The sequence below is a fragment of the Dipteris shenzhenensis genome, chromosome 2 (genome assembly GCF_047967505.1).
Source record: "Dipteris shenzhenensis isolate YYH24624 ecotype China chromosome 2, Dip_SZ_1.0, whole genome shotgun sequence".
NCBI lineage: Eukaryota > Viridiplantae > Streptophyta > Polypodiopsida > Gleicheniales > Dipteridaceae > Dipteris > Dipteris shenzhenensis.
The window spans coordinates 65,505,221-65,524,146 of record NC_141597.1 but is presented as its reverse complement, the minus strand read 5'-3'; the positions used below and the strand labels follow the sequence as shown (position 1 = coordinate 65,524,146).

Below are 18,926 nucleotides of genomic sequence, written 5' to 3'. Positions count from 1 at the left end.
GCTTAGCTCCCTCTTATGGCACATTTGTTACCTCTTTGACAATTATGCTCAGGGCAGCTCCTCTTGTTTAATGAGCTAGTTGGGCTGTTATTACAGGAAGAGGAGAGGACCTCCAATTTCACCTATTCTTCTTGTCAAGGTGAGAAAGCACTTGCCAACCAAGGAAAGGGTAAATTCCAACAAAAGGGAGGTCATTTTCAGAAAAAGAACAGCCGTACATATCAGCCCAAGAATGAGGGGAATGCAAGTCCAAATTAAGGTCCTAAGGTGAAGAAGGATAGATGTAATTATTGTAAACAACTAGGTCAATAAATTGTGGAGTGTGAGAAAAGGATTGCTAATGAGAAGAAAAGGCAATGCACAAGCAGTAATTTTGTTGCACCAGATGAAAATGCAAATGCCCCACCAGAGGCAAACTTTGCACAAGAAGACAACAGCCGAGTGGTGCATCTCCGAGTTAATAGGAAAAGCCAACATAGGCCAACACAAGGTAGTAGTGGTTTAGCAAGTTCGGAGGTCTTGATTAGGAAGGCGATATATCTCAACCGCTTGTGTCTGTAGGTATTTGGAGATGAGTCCGAGTTAGGATGGGCTCGCTCCAGATCCTCTCATTTTGTCTTGTTATGCTCTGCATAGGCTAGCTACTCTCAAAGAGTGTGGAGCCTCAGCCAAGGCAAACATCAGGTTTGTCTGAGCATTGAGTCTGCAACCACGGCTATTTGCAAGTGACTAGTCCTATATTTAATACAAGTGTTGCTTGCTCCTCGAAGTTATCATAGCGACCTTCAAAGAAAGGATGCGATCACTTATTGTGTAAGTTGTAACGCTTCAGCAACGGCAGCATTCCCCTGGGAAGGGTAGGAGTCGATTGCGGGTTGCCGAAGTCATCTTAATTGAGTGAGGATGAGCGAGGCGGGAAGAAGGTCGCTTGCACTAGGTGTAGATGAGAGGCTACTCCAGGTTAGGAGGAGGAGACACCATGAACACCATATAGAAAAGACAACGATGAAGATGAAGGCTGGGAGTGTAGAATAAGGTCGATGGAGTCATATGGCAGTAGAGGAGGACGGCAATGTAGATTGCAATAGCAATTGAATTCCTTATCACCTTGCATGAATAAATGACTAGTTTGAGATGGGCCGCCGAGTATATGGGATGCCTCGAAATTCTCAAACTGGCTGTTGTGGATAAGATAACCCTGAGTAATTGTATGTGGGCCATAAGGTCGAGATAAGACAAGCTATTGCTTGGTACAGCTTCACTCAGCTTTGGGCGAAGACCTCGAGAATTACTCAAGGGTATTTGACCGAATTCATATATTTGGATGCTTTTTTTGTTTACTCGGACATCTTCATTCATCTTGCTTGCTTTGAGAAAGTCATTGCCATCTTCTTAATTCGTCCAAGTGTGTGTTGTGTTAGGATTGGTATATTTCTCGGTTATGTCATTTCCAAGGAAGGGATCAAAACCGAGCCAAGAAAGATACGAGTAGTCGAGCAGGTGCTAAAGTCAAAAATTTGACACAAAACAGATCATTTGTGGGGTTTATTAGCTTCTACTGAAGGCTTGTAAACACTTTGGCAAGATTGCCAACACCCCTTCATCGGATTACTAAGAAAGACACCAAGTTCCAATGGATTGAGGACTGTGGCACCAATTCTAAGGCACCCCAGGTGGGATGTAATCTTCCATGTTCATGTTGATGCATCAGGTTATGTCTTTGGCATCATTGTGGCACATTTGGATGGTAAATCGGATTACCCAATTTACTCTGCCAGTCAGCTTATGCCTCTACTCGAGTGCAACTTCAGCACTATTGAGCGAGAAGCTCTTGGGATGGTTTTTAGTCTTCACAAATTTCTAACACTATTTGCTTGGCAATTACTTCATTTTCTATCTTGTTCGATTACATTTGATTAACAAAACAATCATCCAAGCAATACTGGGTGCTGGGTGCATTGGATGTTGTTGTTACAGAAAGTCACTTTCAAAATTATTTATAAACCGTGAAAGCTACATGCAGGTGCAGATTGTCTTTCACGTTTGCCTACCCCAGACCAAGCTGAAGGAGTTACTACTGAGCTCCTAGATGGCCATCTATCTTTAGTTGATATTTTTGAAACGGAGCGTGATGAGATGCTCGAGTATCTATTGCAGGGCACATTTCCCAAGCATATGCCCCAAGAGAAGCTCGGATAGCTTGCCCTAACAGCTTGGAAAAAAATAGCTTAATCGGAGGCCAAATCTATTGCTAAGAAGTTGACCCGGTCTTGCGCCAATGGGTTCATCCTTGTGAATGAGCAACCGTGCTGAAAGAGGCTCACACTAGGCTCACAGGAGGGCATTTCAGTGGAGAACTAATAGCTCCAAAAGTATTACAAGCACCTAGAATGTGACGTATGCCAAAGAACGGGTTTCTTGCTGTGAACTTTCCACAGTATCACATACCTTTATAACCGGCTCAACCTTGGGAAGCATTTCAATGATGGGTTTTCTTTTTTTTTTTCCACAGAAAAGAACCTTCTATTAATGCTTGAAAGACTTCATACAAAACAGCAGCCCCAAAGGTGCTGAGTACAGAAAAAAACCGACAAAAGCTGAAAGAAAAATCGATCTGTTCCAGAGAAACCCAGCTCACTGCCTAGGGGATCTCTGGTACTAGAGCTAACATCCAGGTGGGGGGACTATACAACCAACGAATCCCTCGTGGAGTGAATATGTAAAAAACTCTTGCAGGCCAAGCCTTGCAGAATCGAGCGTGCCTCGTGACAATTGCCCTAGAGCTTGGGGTCCCACGGTCCCAAGTGGAGCAGAGGGTGTAGATGATATCCTACCAGATGGCGACCAAGGTAGCCGAGGGTGGTTACAGATGCTCACCCATCACCAAACTGCAGCGAGCAACCCAAATGTTCCACGCAGTAATACTGGCTACTACCTCCCATACGTTGTCCTCCGGAGGAGAAAGAGGAACGAGGCTATCAGAAGGGACTGCCTCATGGAGCTCTATCCTTTGAATGCTCTGACCCTGTATCCGGTAAGCTTGGGAGATCTCATCAATCTGGAACGTGTGTCCTCCCTCAGCCAACTAGGCCACCATCCCCCATATGTAGTCCCTCTGAAGGCTCTGCATATAGGTCATAATCCTTAGGGCTCCCATCCAAATCCTCGCTGTGCTACAACAGCTCCAGAGGCAGTGAGGGATCGTCTCCAGAAAACTAGCAGAGCAGCAACAATGACACAACCCCTCCACCGAATCTGCTACAACCACGGGCCGATGGGCAAGCCTCCATTCAATGATGGGGTTTGGATTACATAGATCCATTAAGAAACATAGCTCAATATACCCAAAACAAATAAAGTTCATCTATGAGTATATCATCTGCAGGTATGGCTGTCTAATTGAATTTATCAGTGACCCCAGAACCCATTTTATGAACCAAGTCGTCACTTCTTTGACTATTGAGTTCATGGTCATTCACAGAGCGCATGAAGTATGAATGAAAGCCGCAAAAGCAAGCTCAAATGCGGGAGTATATCATGACATGCATGAAAGAAAAAAACAGCTCAAAAAGAGCTAATAAGAATCCAAGGTGGATGGCTGAAAATGCACCTCAACCCTGAAGAAGACTCAGAGAAGAACAGAGATCCTCTCTAGTCCTCAGACCTGTAGGACGAGAAGGCCTCCACCGCGAATCTCTAGAACATTGATGGTGAATTCCACATACCAAATAGTCTAAATTTTACCAGCATACTTAATCCAATGATGAACAAAGTCTTTTTCTGGTCCTCAGGTGTCAATAAAATCTAATTGTATCCACCATACCCATCCATGAACGAGTACATCTTGTGTCTTAGTACTTGGTCCAAGATTCCATCAGGGAAAGGAATAAAAAACGGATCTGGTACTATCTGAGCATTGAGCTTCTGATAATCAACACATACTCAGAGCTTCCCGTTCTTCTTGGGCACCACCACCGTTGGAAATAGCCAATCGCTTCGATCGATTGCCTATAAAGAAACCTACTTTAATCAACTGATCGAGCTTGGCTTTGGCCGACTTGGCATAATTTGGATTCATCTGATACCTATTTGACAAACCAGCTTGGCATCGAGTATCAACAAAAGCCAGTGCTAGCATATCTTTTTTTCAAAAAGATCACTTCATTAAGTATGAATGAAAACCACAAGAGCAAGCTCTAATGCGGGAGTACAATATGCCATGCATGAGAGGAAAATAAGCATCTCAAAAAGAGCTAACAAAAAATTGAAGGTGGAGGATGAAAATGCCACCTCAACCCTGAAGAAGACTCAGAGAAGAAGGGAGATCGTCTCCAAACTCTGAAGAAGATTACCCTCTCTTTCTCCCCCTCTCCGCCATGTGCCTTCCTATGGTATCAAAGCCTCCTTTCTTGTGTTTCCCTTCTCCATGCTCAATCTAGAGGATGAGGGAAGCACGCAAATGGAAGCCATCCTCTCCTCCATGATTGAGCTCCCTTCCACTCCTTTCTCCCCACCTTGTTCTCTTCTCCTACCTTAGGCTCACCTTCAGAAGGAGCTTGGCTTGCTGCCCACAAAGGAGCAACTCGGTTACCATTCTTGTGGGCATTATTGGGCATCTTCATAGAGGAAAAAGACAGTTCGTTTTTTGCTCAAAAACAGCCCATTTTTTGCTAAAAAACAGCCCGTTTTGGATGTTTTGGGGGCGTATTTGTGAAGAAAATAGTTGCTTACTGTTGTGGAGATGTTTCTACTACTGGTCGCCCTAAAAATTGACCTCATTTGGAGCCCAATTTTGAAGAAACGACCTACTTGACGAGAGCTGCTGCTACATCGACCACTGGGGTTATTATTCGTGCTCATTCTGCCCTCGGGATGCATGCCTAAACCTGCTGCTAATTCCCGTACGGACTGCCTATCTACTGCATCATTTGCAGCTGCCCTTTGCCCTCGATTGAAGTACCATTTGCAGCTGCCTAGTGCCTCGATTGGTGCTCCCGATTTGCTGCTCCATCTGCCACTTCTACATGTGGGAGCTACTAGTCCACCGCTTCACTATCTCCGATCGATTTGATACCATGGAGCCTCGTCCTCGTGAAGAGTTCATATCATCTAGGGAGAAAGCATTGGCTCGTATCGGTATGAGGTTGGATAACAAATTACTTTGACCCCATTGCTTCAACCACGCAAATCGACTTCAAGCTCAAAAGATGAATTTTGATGTGGAGACTAAGGCAATATTTCTCTTATCTTCATTGCCATCCTCATGGGATACCTTCCGTACAACTGTCAGTAACTCTGCATCTGGTGGAGTACTGAAATTTGATAATGTTATGGGTAGCTTGTTGGCCGAGGAGATTAGACGGAAGTCTATGGACGGCAACAAGCAGGATGCAGCCTTAAATGTGCAAAGGGGCAGATCACAATTCAAGGGGAAGTCCCAAGAAAGAAGGAAGTCTCGCTGCAAATCCAGGGCACAGAACATTGAGTGTTACCACTGTGGCAAGAAGGGCCATATGAAAAAGGATTGCTACAAGCTGAAAAGAGAGCAAAAGGATAAGAAAAAGAATGCAAATTGGGGTGCAAATCAAAAGGAAGAGAGTCCAAGGGAGGACAAAGGAAAAGTGAAGATCAAGAAGATCAATACAGTCACACATGATAGTGACAATGACATTCTCTTCATGTCTAGTTCATCTGCAAAGTTGCTTACCACTTCAGATGATGCATATTCCTAGGATTGGATTTTGGATTCTGGTGCTTCATTCCATGTTACTCCCCATAGGGAATGGTTCTCCACTTATGACAGTGGAAAGACAGGTTGTGTGCATCTTGGAAATGACTATGCATGTGACATAGTGGGAGTAGGTGACATAAAGTTTTCTTTTACAAATGGGTCTGCATTTATTTTGAAACATGTGAGACATGTACCTAAGTTGACCAAGAGTCTTATTTCAGTGGGTCTGCTGTCAAGTTCCAAAATCTATACGCCACATCTATTGGACCTGACCGACGAGCTTTATCTATTGTTTTGCATGATGTATCTGAAATAATAGAAAATGGTTAGGAATATTAGGTGAGCTTCTAAGTCTATACCATGTGCACTAGCCTCCGAGTTAGCATGGGAGCCATGTCCAGTTCTACGGCATTGCACAGTTTGATGACCGTCATTGTTATGTTCTTGGTTCCATTCCAGTAGTCACTCACCTTTCCTCCATGGAGGGGTGTTAGGAAATGGAGTCAAGATGAGTCAGTTTGGTGTGTTCTAGTGTGAGTTCTAGTCTAGTGTGTCTTATGAATGCCACGTCACATTTGGAGTTATCCCATTTGAATTGGTGCTCATATGTGTGTGTGTGTGCTTTGTCTTTGTGCATGCACCTGCAATAGCATGCTTGCTGTGTGTGTGTGAAAAAAGAAGAGTGTGTGTGTGTGTGAGAGAGAGTGCGGCCTCTGCTCTCCAGCCTCGCCAAGGATCCTATACAGGCTCCCCTTCCGTCCGTACATCTGTACGGTCGCCGTACAGTTTTCGTACGATCGTACAAATCCGTGCTTGTCTGCATCGCCGTACTCTTCTGACGTTTGAGTTCCGTACATCCGTACAGCCTTGTTGGTACTTCCGTACAGTACAATCCTTTTCGTGCCCTTTTGCATCTGCGTACAATCCAGGCCTTTTCATACAGTCCTGTTGGTATAATCCCCATACAGTCTCTGTACAATCTCCGTGCAATCCAGGCTTTCCGTACAGTCCGTACAATCTCGTATCCTTTTCGTATAATTTTTGGGTTTTTGCTCCTGTGCATTACTGTACAGTTCTCTTCAGTACAATCTCCGTATAATCCAGGCTTTCCGTACATTTCGTACAATCCCGTATCCTTTCCGTACGATTTTTGGGTTTTGCTCCTCTGCATTACCGTACAGTTCTTTGTCTCCTTTTCTTTCCCTCTATACTTCTCTGTACAGTCTTTCTTGCCTTGCTGTATTTCAATCATGGCTTCAGCTTTAGATGTTTGTACATATGCTCGAAAAGAAAGACCCGCAGATGCCAAGTGCCGTCCTTCACAGCCTGCATCACAAGATGATGAACTCACTGTGGAAGCTCAATACGTGTTTGATACACTCAAGGATGACTTTCAGCAGTCACGACAGAAATGGGGCAAATCAGTTCCAGAGATCACATACAAATTGAAATTGCCATCCCTCGTGAATTCTCTCAAGAAGCGATCTTAAACTGCGGTAATAATTTTCTTTCCAGGAAGAATCCCAGCAGCCAGTTATGTTGCACAATGGATTAAGTCCATCCTGGGAGGATGCTTTGTAGAGGGAGTATATTTTGCATCTAGAGGCTTTTATGAGGTACATTTATCAGATGCTTTGTGTAAGTAGAGTACGGGAAGCAGATGGTACATGCTATGCCATGGTCCCCAAACAAGGATTATCAAAGTCTTATACGACATCATTGTCCTGTATGGGTTGAGGTTGTTAACTTTCCGGATTATATGCATGAAGAATTTCCTGGCCTGGTTGCTTCCTTGGGACAAGTCATTTGCCCTCCACGCCCTATGGGAAACCGTAACAGGTTCTGCATTCTCTGGGACACTGATACACCTACCCCTCCTTCTATTGCAGTGGAAGTTGAGGGAGTGCAATTGGGAAAAAAGTATTTTGAATTGAAATGGGGTGTGTTTGTAGGAGCTTGTTTTGCTTGCCATAAGTTTGGGCATCTAGCCTCTGAATGCCCAATGATTCTGCATCAGCCCCCTCCCAATGCCTTGCCGCCCCAGACACGGGAAAAGAATGAGAATTTGCAAGCTAAGACAGCAAATAGAAATGGAGCAAAGAATGCCAAACCAATTAATCAGGTGCAATCACTTGCTGGAAAAGGAAAAGATAAAGAAAAAGAGAAGATGAAGGAATCTGCGGGAACTAATCGGGATGGTTTTCAACAGCCTAAGAAGGTAGTTGTATTGAAGCAAGGCCCCTTTCAATCTCGTCAATGGGATGCTTCTTCTCTCTCACCAGGACAGGCTTCTACTTCAGCTCCTGCTGTCCTTCAAAATTGGGTGGGGGTTTTGAAGAAGGGCATCCTCATATGTGATTCTAAAGAAGGGGAGAAAGCTATTTCTTTCACGGATCATGAGGGAATGCAGCCCATGCAGGCAGAGGCTTTGCCTCTCTGACATCTTGTTCTATCCTTATACTTTACTGTATATACCTCTTTCATGCATCAAACACTTAAGTGCTTTACATACAATGTACAGAGCCTCTGCAATGTCTCAAAGTGGAGGCTTTTATGGAATTATGTACATAAAATGCAGCCAGATATTGTTTGTTTGCAAGAGCATAATCAACACTCTAAGGTTGGTCATCGTGATTATTTTGGCGGTTATGACATATACTATGCTGGTACCACCACCTACTCAGGTGTATGCATACTGGTTAGACATGAGCTGGAGCCTCAATTAGCCTTCAATGACAGCGGTGGCAGATGGATGGTCATACAATGTAATGTCAATGGTGATGTTCTTGAGTTTGCATCAGTCTATTCCTTCCAGACCTCTGCCATGAGGGCTTCTTTATGGGAGTCTTTAAGCAAATATCCATGGAGATCTAATGCATTCATCTGTGGAGATTTTAATAATTCCCCTCTGCAAAGAGACAACACCACTTCAAGATCTCATATGCTATCATTGGAAAGGCAGAAATGGGATAGCATGCTTCTTTCTGTGCAGGCTGAAGATTTATGGCTGCTCCTCCAAGGGTCAGTGCCTGGCTATACTTTTCATCACAATGCACTTACTACATACTGGGCAAGGCTTGACAGATGGTATTTGTTCTACCCACAACAATATGCAGATTTTAGCCCTCATCTCCTCGTAGATTTCTCATTGGGCTTGTCAAATTATGCCCCATTATGGATGAATCTGCACCTTGGTATGCCACTGGATGATTTGCCACCCCTTTCCAGTAGATTATTACATGTTAATCAGGCTTATTTCCGACATCGCTATTTTCAGCAAATGATCAGACTAGCGATTCATCCCTTACCTTTGCATGCCCAGGAGGACATGGATTATGCTTGGGACAGCCTTGTCTCTCGTATACAGAATGTCATTAGGGAGTATGGAAACTGGCATATGACTAAATGGAGGAATGAGGTTAAATGGGCAAAAAGGACAGCACAACAATTGACTGAATTTTCACATTTCAGGCCTCTCTCTGAATCAGAAAATGATTCCCTTTCACATGCTCGGATTAAATTGACTGATAATGATCAGAGGAAATTGCACAAATGGCAGATTAGAGCAAGAATGAAGCCCCTCATGGATAAGGGCTGCTCATCAAAAGCCTTTTTCCAGGGCTTGCATGCGACTCGAAAGATTCAGTTTGGGAAACATTTCTGGCTGTTTGGCAGATTTATGAGGTCTTTGTCTCAATACTCACTATTTCAGATCATCTTCGATTCAGTTTGCCGAGTCACAGATTTGGGAAACATTTCTGGTTGTTTGGCAGATTTATGAGGTCTTTGTCTCAATACTCACTATTTTCTCTTGGGTGAGATATTGGGCTCTTTCGACAATCTGGAGTGAGCAAAATTTGGCATACTTGGGTTGGCAGATTCACAAGTCATATGAATCTTTCCGAGCCTCATTGCGGCAATCCTTATATGATGCCTGCCATGAGGGTGATATAGATGCTTCTTGCATAGAGCTTTTCTTTTTATGTTTCTGATCTTTGGGATACTCTCTATTTTGGGGACTTCCCATCTTGTAAATTTATGAGCATATAAATACAGCACTGGATATTACCCAAAAAAAAAAGAGTGTGTGCTCTATATAAGAGCTGTACTTGTTTAGTGTCAAATCAATCAAGTATCAAGCCTACAAGCTCTTTGATCTACATGTGAGTACTTCCATTTTGTTTATTGCTCTTGCTATTTCATTTGCATTTCATTATGTCTCTCTTTGAGTATCATTATCTCTCTCCCTAGCCTACCCTCTCTCTCTCCCCCTCTCCACCGTTTGCCTTCACTTATGCCACTCTTCCATTCGTTCTAAGAATCTAATGTTGCCTATTCAATGTCTAGATGAATGAAACCCATATCCTTAAAATGTGGAATGTAGTGGTGAAGGTTTGTCACAGGCATTCACAAGCCCATGGCCATGCTAGCTGGTGCCAACGTAAGCGCCAGGTCAACTGCCACGCATGCATTTGTATAGCCGTGCAGGCAGCCTTGAGCAGTCAACAATCATCAGTACATAGTCAACACCACGTCATTGCAGGTAAAAAACAAAGAGTTTACTTTTTGGTCAAAAGTTAACACATTGGCTTTTTGGACAACGTTGACTTTTTGACCAACTTAGTCAACGAATGGCGTTGACCAGTTGACTAGGGTCAACGGTCAACGTTGACCAAGTTGACGGCAGCCTTTGGCCCTCATTCTTCATCCCACAGTTGGGCACTTTATCCCTCATAATAGCAGCATCAAGGCCTCCCCGCAGCAGAATAGCAGGGTAGCCTCAGCCTCATCAAGGATCTAGTGAGGATTCACCTCCTCTAAGTAGTCTAGTCTGTCCAGTTTTGCAATGAGGGTTTCAGCCCCTTCATACAGTTGTATTCAGCCCTTTGGGCATTCATTATTTAGTTGTATCTATTTCCTCTTTCGGAGGTCCATTACATTCTCTCTCTCTGATTCTCTCACTCACATTTACAGCATCACTTTGTGTATTGAATGCATCATCTTGCAGTTGTAGTTAGTATTGAGCAGTTTGAGAGAGTGAGGGTAGTATATCTTCCGCTACATTGATATCAGAGCTCTAGATTCTTTCTTGATACAGAGGGGTATCTATTTTGGTATTTTGTATTTTGTCCCTACCCCGGAGTATTGGTAGTACCATACTCCATTAGCTGCTCCCTCACTTACTCCATTGCGCATCCGGCCGGCTCTCGTCTTCACCCGTAGGTCTTTACATTGTGAGGCGTGCAGTAAAGAGGGAATTTTTTTCCCAAGAATCAAGTGGTTCAGGACAGTCACGGACAGCCCCATCGTTTATGGTCTAGGCAAGATCCAGTAAGGAGCACTAGTGAGTAGTCCAACAGAGGGAGGGGGGGTTCACTGCCTCAACCACCACCAACCTCCCACCACAGAATCCCGTAAACCAACCTCCCACCACAGAATCTCATAAACACTTCCATGTCTGCCATGACAGCAGTGTTGGATCCAAGCAGGTTAATAGTAAGAAGTCCTAGAACTCCACGCCAGGTGATGATGGGAATGGGTAGTAGAAGAAGAGCTGGATGGTGAAGGACAGCAACGGCTACGGTGGGTACTTGGACAAGGCAACTTGAACACTCTATGCCAAAGAGAACTGATGCTTCCATTGTCATGTGCATGGCCATTTTAAGGAAGATTGCCTGCATTACCAAAAGCTTCTGTTGGCAGGAGCTGCGTCAAGTGGTTTAGCAACAGCTTCAAAAACCTCACTAGTCATTGAGGAGCTTGATGAACAACTGACTACAGGGACAACTTCAGTAGTCATATAGGAGCTTGAAGCTCAGCAGAAGGGGGAGCATTATCAGTTTTCCAATATGTTTCAGTTTAATGGATAGGTCGGTGGCAAGAAGGTCCTTATCTTGGCAGATTCAGGCAGTTTCGAGGACGTCATCTCCACCAAAAGGCTCAGTTGTCTCTTACGCCGATGGAACCACCAATCCCCTTGAATGGGGCATTTCCAAGGCAGCAGATAGAGAGCAACATGCAGGTAGCGTCAGCCACTCTGAAAATCTCAGGGTGGGTACCCTAATCGGCCACTCAGGGTCACACCTACTCAGGCAGCAGACGTCATCTTGGGAGCATGATTGTCCAGTTCGAAGTCCAACTAGATTATCAGCACCAAGGCTTGGATGTCAAAATCCTAGGCCATGGGTCCAAGTTCATCTATAGGAGTAAGGGTGTTCCACCTCGACCTTTGATATCAGTCATTCAAGTCGCCATCAAGACAGTCATACGGTAGGATACAATATTACAGCAGGCAACAGGGTTACAACAAGACCAGGATGCCTCTCTCAAACCCAGTCTTCCTCCGTCCCTATCACCTATATGCATCAAGGAAAACCACATGGAGCATCATCTTGTAGCATTAACCCACAGCCAATATCCTTACCAGAAGTTAGCCCCAGACCCGGAAGTTCAGTTTCTACAAATCGGGCTTCATGAACTAAGAGATCACCTCAGGATTCATTAATATTCAGATTGGGATTTATCATCTAGGTATACCACAATCAATTACTAGCTGATGCCAACGCAGGCAGCCAGGTCGCAGGCATCTGTACAGCCATGCAAGCAGCCTTGCACAATCAGCAATTAGTACACAGTCAACAGTCAGTCAACACCACATCATCGCAGGTCAAAAAACATGGAGGTGACTTTTGAGTCAATGTTGTCTTTTTGACCAACCTAGTCAACGTTCAGCGTTGACCAGCCAACCATGGTCAACAGTCAGAGTTGACCAGGCTGACCTAACAGCCATTTTTTGGCCAAGGCACCTTTAGGAGGGTATCTGTCATCTCTCCACACTCGGCGTATGGTGGCTTTCTCCTTAATGCCAAGTCGAAGGCATTGGTGGCCCACTCATATCCTGAGACATTAGTCGGATTTCCTGATTCATCCAAAAATGTTGCTTCAAACCAAGTATCTCCGGTTGGCGATTCAAACCAAGTAGCCCTTGTGCTGGTGGTGAATACAGAGTCTGTACAAAACTTGGCTAGGAGCAATCTTCAAAATGCCACCTGAGTTGCCGAGGGGTGAGTTTGGCAGAGTTACTTAAACGTTGGGCAATACTTCATGCACCATGGCCATGGGCTCGGCCAAAAATAAGTGCTTTGGAGACGTTTGGACAGCTACCTCCAAATGACGAGGTGAGAGCTGTTTATACTCATGGTGTGCCTACGTCTCAAAGTATTAGGCTCTGTACTAGTAAAGGGGACATGGAGAGTGTAGAGATATCTACAATGATATGGTGTTGTAGGCCATAAGTCAACTATATGGTTGACTAGTACTTGGGTACCATATATACCAAGTACTTGTATTCTTTCATTTGAACATTTCAGTTGGAGTTCACTTGTGTTCACTTATCGTTCGTTCACAGCTCTTCTCCGTTCTTGTTCCTACATGTCCACACACTGAGCATGTGCATCTTTGAAGGGGGCGTTCCACCATAACCCTGCGTACAAGACTTTTCGAGTAGTGATTTCACCACCAATGTGACCTTCAGCTGGCCAAGTGTGTGCCTCAGTAAATACAGTGGTACGTTCATATGGTAAAATCCATGGCTATAGCACCTCGTTTGTACCTTGGCGATACAATCGGCCACCAATTAAACAAATTTGAAAGTTTTCAAAGCCAATTGCCTACGCTTATCTTTAGGCATATGCGCAAGAAAGGTTCCCTGTGATAGATAGTCTAGCATCTCATCGTACTTGGTTTTTGTAAAATCCACGACAAACAAATCAGCGTTTGGTGGCTCAATAGTGCCTTCTTTAGCAACATCCGAGGCTGGTAACCGGGATAAACTGTCTGCTCTTGCGTGTGATTTTCCCAGTTTATGAATATTTTTAAAACTGAATTCCTACAAGAACATCATCCATCTTACCAAACATCCTTGGAATACTTTTTCATTAATCAAATAAAGCAAAGCCTGATGATCAACATAGAAGATAAATGGAATTTTGAGCTCACAATGGCAAAACTTCTTCACGCTATAGACCACTCCAAGAGCTTCATGCCCGGTTGTGCTATAATTGCACTTGGGAGGAGTCATCAATCGGGTTGCATAGTACACAAGATAATCCAATTTTCCATCTGGTTGTGCGAATATGATACCAATGGCATAACCCTGAGGCATCTACATGAACATGAAAAATCACATCCCACTTGGGTTGGTGAAGTATAGGCGTATTAGATGCACGTTTTCGTTTCTTGATTATGGAAATACTGCAGAAAAGTTCTCAGTCCACTGAAACTTGGTATCCTTTTTGGTCATTTCATACAAAGGAGCTGCAATTCTTGGCAAAATGCTTCACAAATCATGGAAGGAGTTTGTTGTTTTGTTTCTTATTTCTTTAACTTGGCTTTCATTTTAGTTTGTGATGGTCTATGGCCTGATTTTTTTATACATGTCGAATTAAAGGTTAAGAAGAGACCAATACTATGTGTGGTTGCTATCAGGTTGGAAGGAGAAATTTCATGAGTTTTTTCTTTAGTTGTTGGTGAGGTCCATGCAGTGGAAGGTTTAAGGTCTACAAATGCCTCATCTTAATTGATTGGGGAGTGTAGTTAGCAGAAACCACTAGGTTCTGTAGTTGCTTTACAGAATTAGGTACAAAACATTTAAATCCACCTTTTGCAAAGGCAGTCCTAGCAATGTCTACATTGGCAGGGTCATGGTTGAAGAGAGCTTTTCTAATTCCTGGGTAGACATATTTGCAGAAGATGGATCGTCCTGGGTAACCTCCTTTGGCAACATCATGTACGGTTCCTATATTCACGCTATATCTAGAGCTGTGAACTGAGAAAAAGCAATTACAACCTTTAGATGCTGTTTTTCTTGCATGAGTAGAAGTCTGAAATAGTGTATAACTCAATACCCATAATTTTAAGAAATTGAAGAACATGAATCGAACTTATATGCTTAATTGCTGCGGGGAAACCTCTCTCCTTTTGAGACTTGACTCATTGGTATGCCTTCTTACTGAGGAGAAACCTTGCCTGGCCTCTCAACCAGTAGATCCTACCTTCTGTGTGAAATTTGTTTCTTCTGTCCTTACCAAGCCTTGTACCAGTATGCTGCTCTACAGGCTAAAGTCTGGCAGACATGGAACTAGCACTGAGTGCAAGGTAGCAGCTCTTTGAAAGAAGAGTTGCGTACTTCCTAGAGAGTGGAGGTCAGAATGTCGATACTTCATTTGTTTCCAAGACTGCAAGGTTTCTCTCTTATATTTTTGGTACAAGCTGACATTACGTAAGAATCAGTGTAAACTGTGGCTCTTTTGGTTGATAACAGATGTTGGCTTGTTTGGTATTGTATCGCTATATGAACCTTCATGACTACTGACAATTGCTTGCCTTAGTTATGGCTCTTGCACTATAACTGATGCTGTTGGTAACATGGAAACCTTATTGTTAAAGCTTTAATCGCTCTTATTCCCTCATGAAATTGTTGGGATATGGACTTCAGGGAACGGAGAATTTTGAAATTGTCCCACCTCTTGGAGCAAGTACATCTAACACTGTTGAAAGGAATTGGGAAGATTGGAGTATGCTTAATGACATAAAACAAGACATCTTATCATCAAGCGAGAGTGAAGAAGACAACAGTTTTGCAGTGCCACCACTTGGAGGAACATCAAAGTTGAAACTAAGGAGAGTTCTGAAACGTACATCTTTGAAAGAGAAGCAACACGTATATTCCCCTCTAAACTATAGACATATGACAGGATTTGGGGTGCCCGGGCATCTTGTTGTCCAGACACCCCGAAAGTTGAATGAATTAGTGGCAGGGCCCCCCTATTTTTATTTTGAGAATGTGGCAGGCATGCCTGATCCGAGTTGTTGGGAGACCATTGTAAGGCACTTTCATGGTGTAGAAGCAGAATTTGTGGACTCCAAATACTTCTCTGCCTCCATGCGTCCAAGGGGTTATGTCCATAACCTTCCGATTCAGGGTAGGAAACTGATCATACCTCCACCGCCCATGACCATAGAGGAGGCTCTTCCAGCTACAAAACCATATTGGCCTCCTTGGGATCTCAGAAGTAAACTAAACTGCCTCATGACGAGGAGGGCTTCTGATGTACTTTGTAGTAAAATCAGAAACATTGTCCGTATGTATGAGGGCAGCGATATTCCTTTAGAAGAACAGCGGTGGATACTTACAAAATGCAAAATTTGGAATTTAGTATGGGTAGGTCCAGGGCAGGTGGCTCCTTTAGAGCCTCATGAAATGGAACTGCTTCTGGGTTATGATCAGGAGCATACTAGAGGCTCCTCCACGATGACAGAAAGATATGAGGCTTTAGGAAATTCGTTTCAAATTAATACAGTGGCATATCATCTATCACCTCTAAATGAACTTTACCCTCAAGGTATTAATGTACTTAGTCTATTTGCGGGAATAGGAGGAGCAGAAGTTGCGTTACATTGCAACGGAATGCTCCTTAAGAATGTTGTAAGCATAGAGATCAAAGAAAAGAACAGGAATGTTCTTGACAGCTGGTGGAAACGGACGAACCAAAGAGGAAGGCTAATTGTAAGGGAGGATGTTCAGAGTCTCACTCCAGAGGTGCTGTCTAGGCTGATTGATGATGTTGGGGGCTTTGATCTCATAATTGGAGGAAGCCCGTGTAATAACTTTTCAGGGAATAATAGAGTCACTAGAGTAGGACTTCAAGGAGAGGATTCTTGTCTGTTTTATGAGTTTCCTCGGATTTTGAACATAGTGAAACTGCTTATGTATTCAAAAAACACCAGATGATTGGTATTAATTTTATGCAACTGTATGGCTGAAGATGAAGAGAATGTTGTGTATTCAACCTTTGAAAAGGTAAGACCTTGGTTTGTGTATTGGAATTCATGTACAATGTGCTGCTGAAGGGACTATTATACAAATCCCTCTTATTGTGCCCAAAATAGGTTGGGCAACTTTGCATGTTCCATGGAGATGACTTCTGCCCTTGCAGTCGAGTCAACTATTTTTGGATTGTGATTCACTTTTCAAAGATCCTTGTTCAGCGACTAGGCAAAAGTTCTTGAGTAGAATCGCCCCATCTTACTGACATTTAAACAGGACTGAGTGAGGTTACAATTCGTTTTAAAAACTGATGATGTAATATGATTGAAGGGCTTGCGTTCTTCTGACCTTAGCTAGTGTGTGGTATAGTTATGAAGACAAATTCCAATGCAATGCAAGTAGTTATGTCCACAAATGATTAAAAGACTGCCTGGCGTATTACATACGCAGGCAAGAAGTCACATCTTTCACCACTCACTCATGGATTAGTAGTAGATTTCAAATAAGTATAGAAAAGTTGAAGTAGCTATCGTAATTCATATAGGCTTTCAGAGATAATGCTTTGGATTAATGTTTGAGTTAAAGATGGGGCATCACAGTGGCACTATGTTTAAGCTCACAATGGAGTAACGAATGGATATCAACTCTGTGTTGTGTCATAAAGGCTTTAAGATTGCCAATCCAGTGCTGTGAAACTTTGTATTGAAGGGGAAAAACAAACTAAGTTACTGGGTTTAGCTCTAGGGGTTAGTGATCAAGAAAGGGAGTAATTTAGTGGATGAGGGGGAGGAGTATGCAAGCATCGACCCCAACACTCGTAGAAAGCTATTGATTTTACATCTTATCTTTGTGAACTAATTCAATCTCCTACTTCTCCCACTCTCTCTCTCTCTCTCTCTCTCTCTCTCTCTCTCTCTCTCCATCTCCCCCCCCCCCCTCCTCCCCCCGTGCCGCACGCCCCCCATTCATCTCTGTAGCTGCCCAAGGACAACCTGTCCATAATGTTAGAAAACTTAAGAGGTAGGTTACTTGCTTAGGGCCAACACTACTCTACAGTGAGATCACAAGAAACTATTGCGTGGAACGCAACTCAAACACATTTGCTTTACTTGAATGTGAGAGGGAAATCCAGATCTAAAAGAATACTCAGATTTATAGCCAAAACAGAAAGATATATATAGAATCTCAAGTGCAAAAACTTGCCCTCCAATGTACCAACACCTCTGGAAACAATCCCTGAGGTATGGTACCAAAACAGGCTTTGTTTTGCTGCACCCACTGTAGGAAACTCTTCCTCTCTGCCCATGCCTCTGTGGTAGGCTTTAGCAGCTGATCAAGGCTGAGTACTCCTGCAAAGTTTTTCTCCGAAGGTATACTGCAGATAAAGCTCTCCTTTGCTGGACCCTTATGCTCTCCTACAGTATGTAGATGTACAGCGGCAGACTTCTGGACTTCTGGCTTGCAAGAACACTTTATGCTGATGTAGATGCTTAGGATGGCTCTGCACAATGCTCTCCAGTAGGGTACTGGTGTGCAGACTGGAGTGTGCAGGAGAAAGTTGTATGTAGCATACAGAAAGCTTTTTTATGTATGAGGTAATCCATTTATGTTTTATGTATAGTATCAAGCCTTGATTGTAGGGTCTATGGTCGACCACCCTTTACTAAGATGCAACTTGGTATTACAAACATTGAAAGCTTGAATGACAATTTGATGATAATACTTTCCGAAAGGTAATTTCTTCATACAACTCTTGCAACAAGACCCTCAAGATTGACAAGAAAGTCCATTTGACACACACAATAATATAGCAAGTCTTCAAGTCGACAAAGCGGTTGAGATCCCCTTGCTTATGCCTCTTGACTAAGTCAGACTCTTTATCCCATAACCCATTTATTAAGGAAATATGATTGCCCCAACTTCATATTTCTATATGAACATGTACCCTTAAGAAGGGTTTGTGTCATGTGTTACACATTTGGCATCATAGTTACTAAACATAGGTACTAAACACTAGTAAGGACAAGTCTATGAGTTAGGACTACATGTTCCATTGTGCACCTCAAACATTGCATTGAACGTCAAAAGAAATTGCAAGCTAGGCGTACTTATTGGATCGCAATTAGGCATAGTGGCCCTCTCTGATATTTCTCCATGAGCAAAGATGTTGAGTCATGGCTATTCTATCACATGCATGAAAGCCGTTAATGACACTAGTATATGCCATGGATTTGGCAGTCCATTATGGATACCATTATCGAACATAAGAAATCAATTGAGGTGTCCGATGGTGTTTTGAGAAGACCACCTCTTGTTGAAAAACTCTTAGCAAATTTTCTCTCCAATGCTAATTGTGAGGACATAACC

General features: G+C 43.2%; 1 protein-coding gene across 11 annotated transcripts in view; it reads left to right on the top strand.

The window, feature by feature from the left end:
- The window catches only part of LOC147905188 (DNA (cytosine-5)-methyltransferase DRM2-like), a 98,376-nt gene extending 81,446 nt beyond the window's left edge, over nucleotides 1-16,930 (top strand). For all 11 annotated transcript variants that reach the window (XM_087390982.1, XM_087390969.1, XM_087390953.1 and 8 more), the window contains one exon: nucleotides 15,228-16,930. In XM_087390982.1, coding sequence (XP_087247108.1) covers nucleotides 15,228-16,523 — 1,296 coding nt within the window. In that variant the 3' untranslated portion in view covers nucleotides 16,524-16,930. The remainder of the gene's footprint in view (nucleotides 1-15,227) is intronic.
- The last annotated feature ends 1,996 nt before the right edge of the window (nucleotides 16,931-18,926 follow it).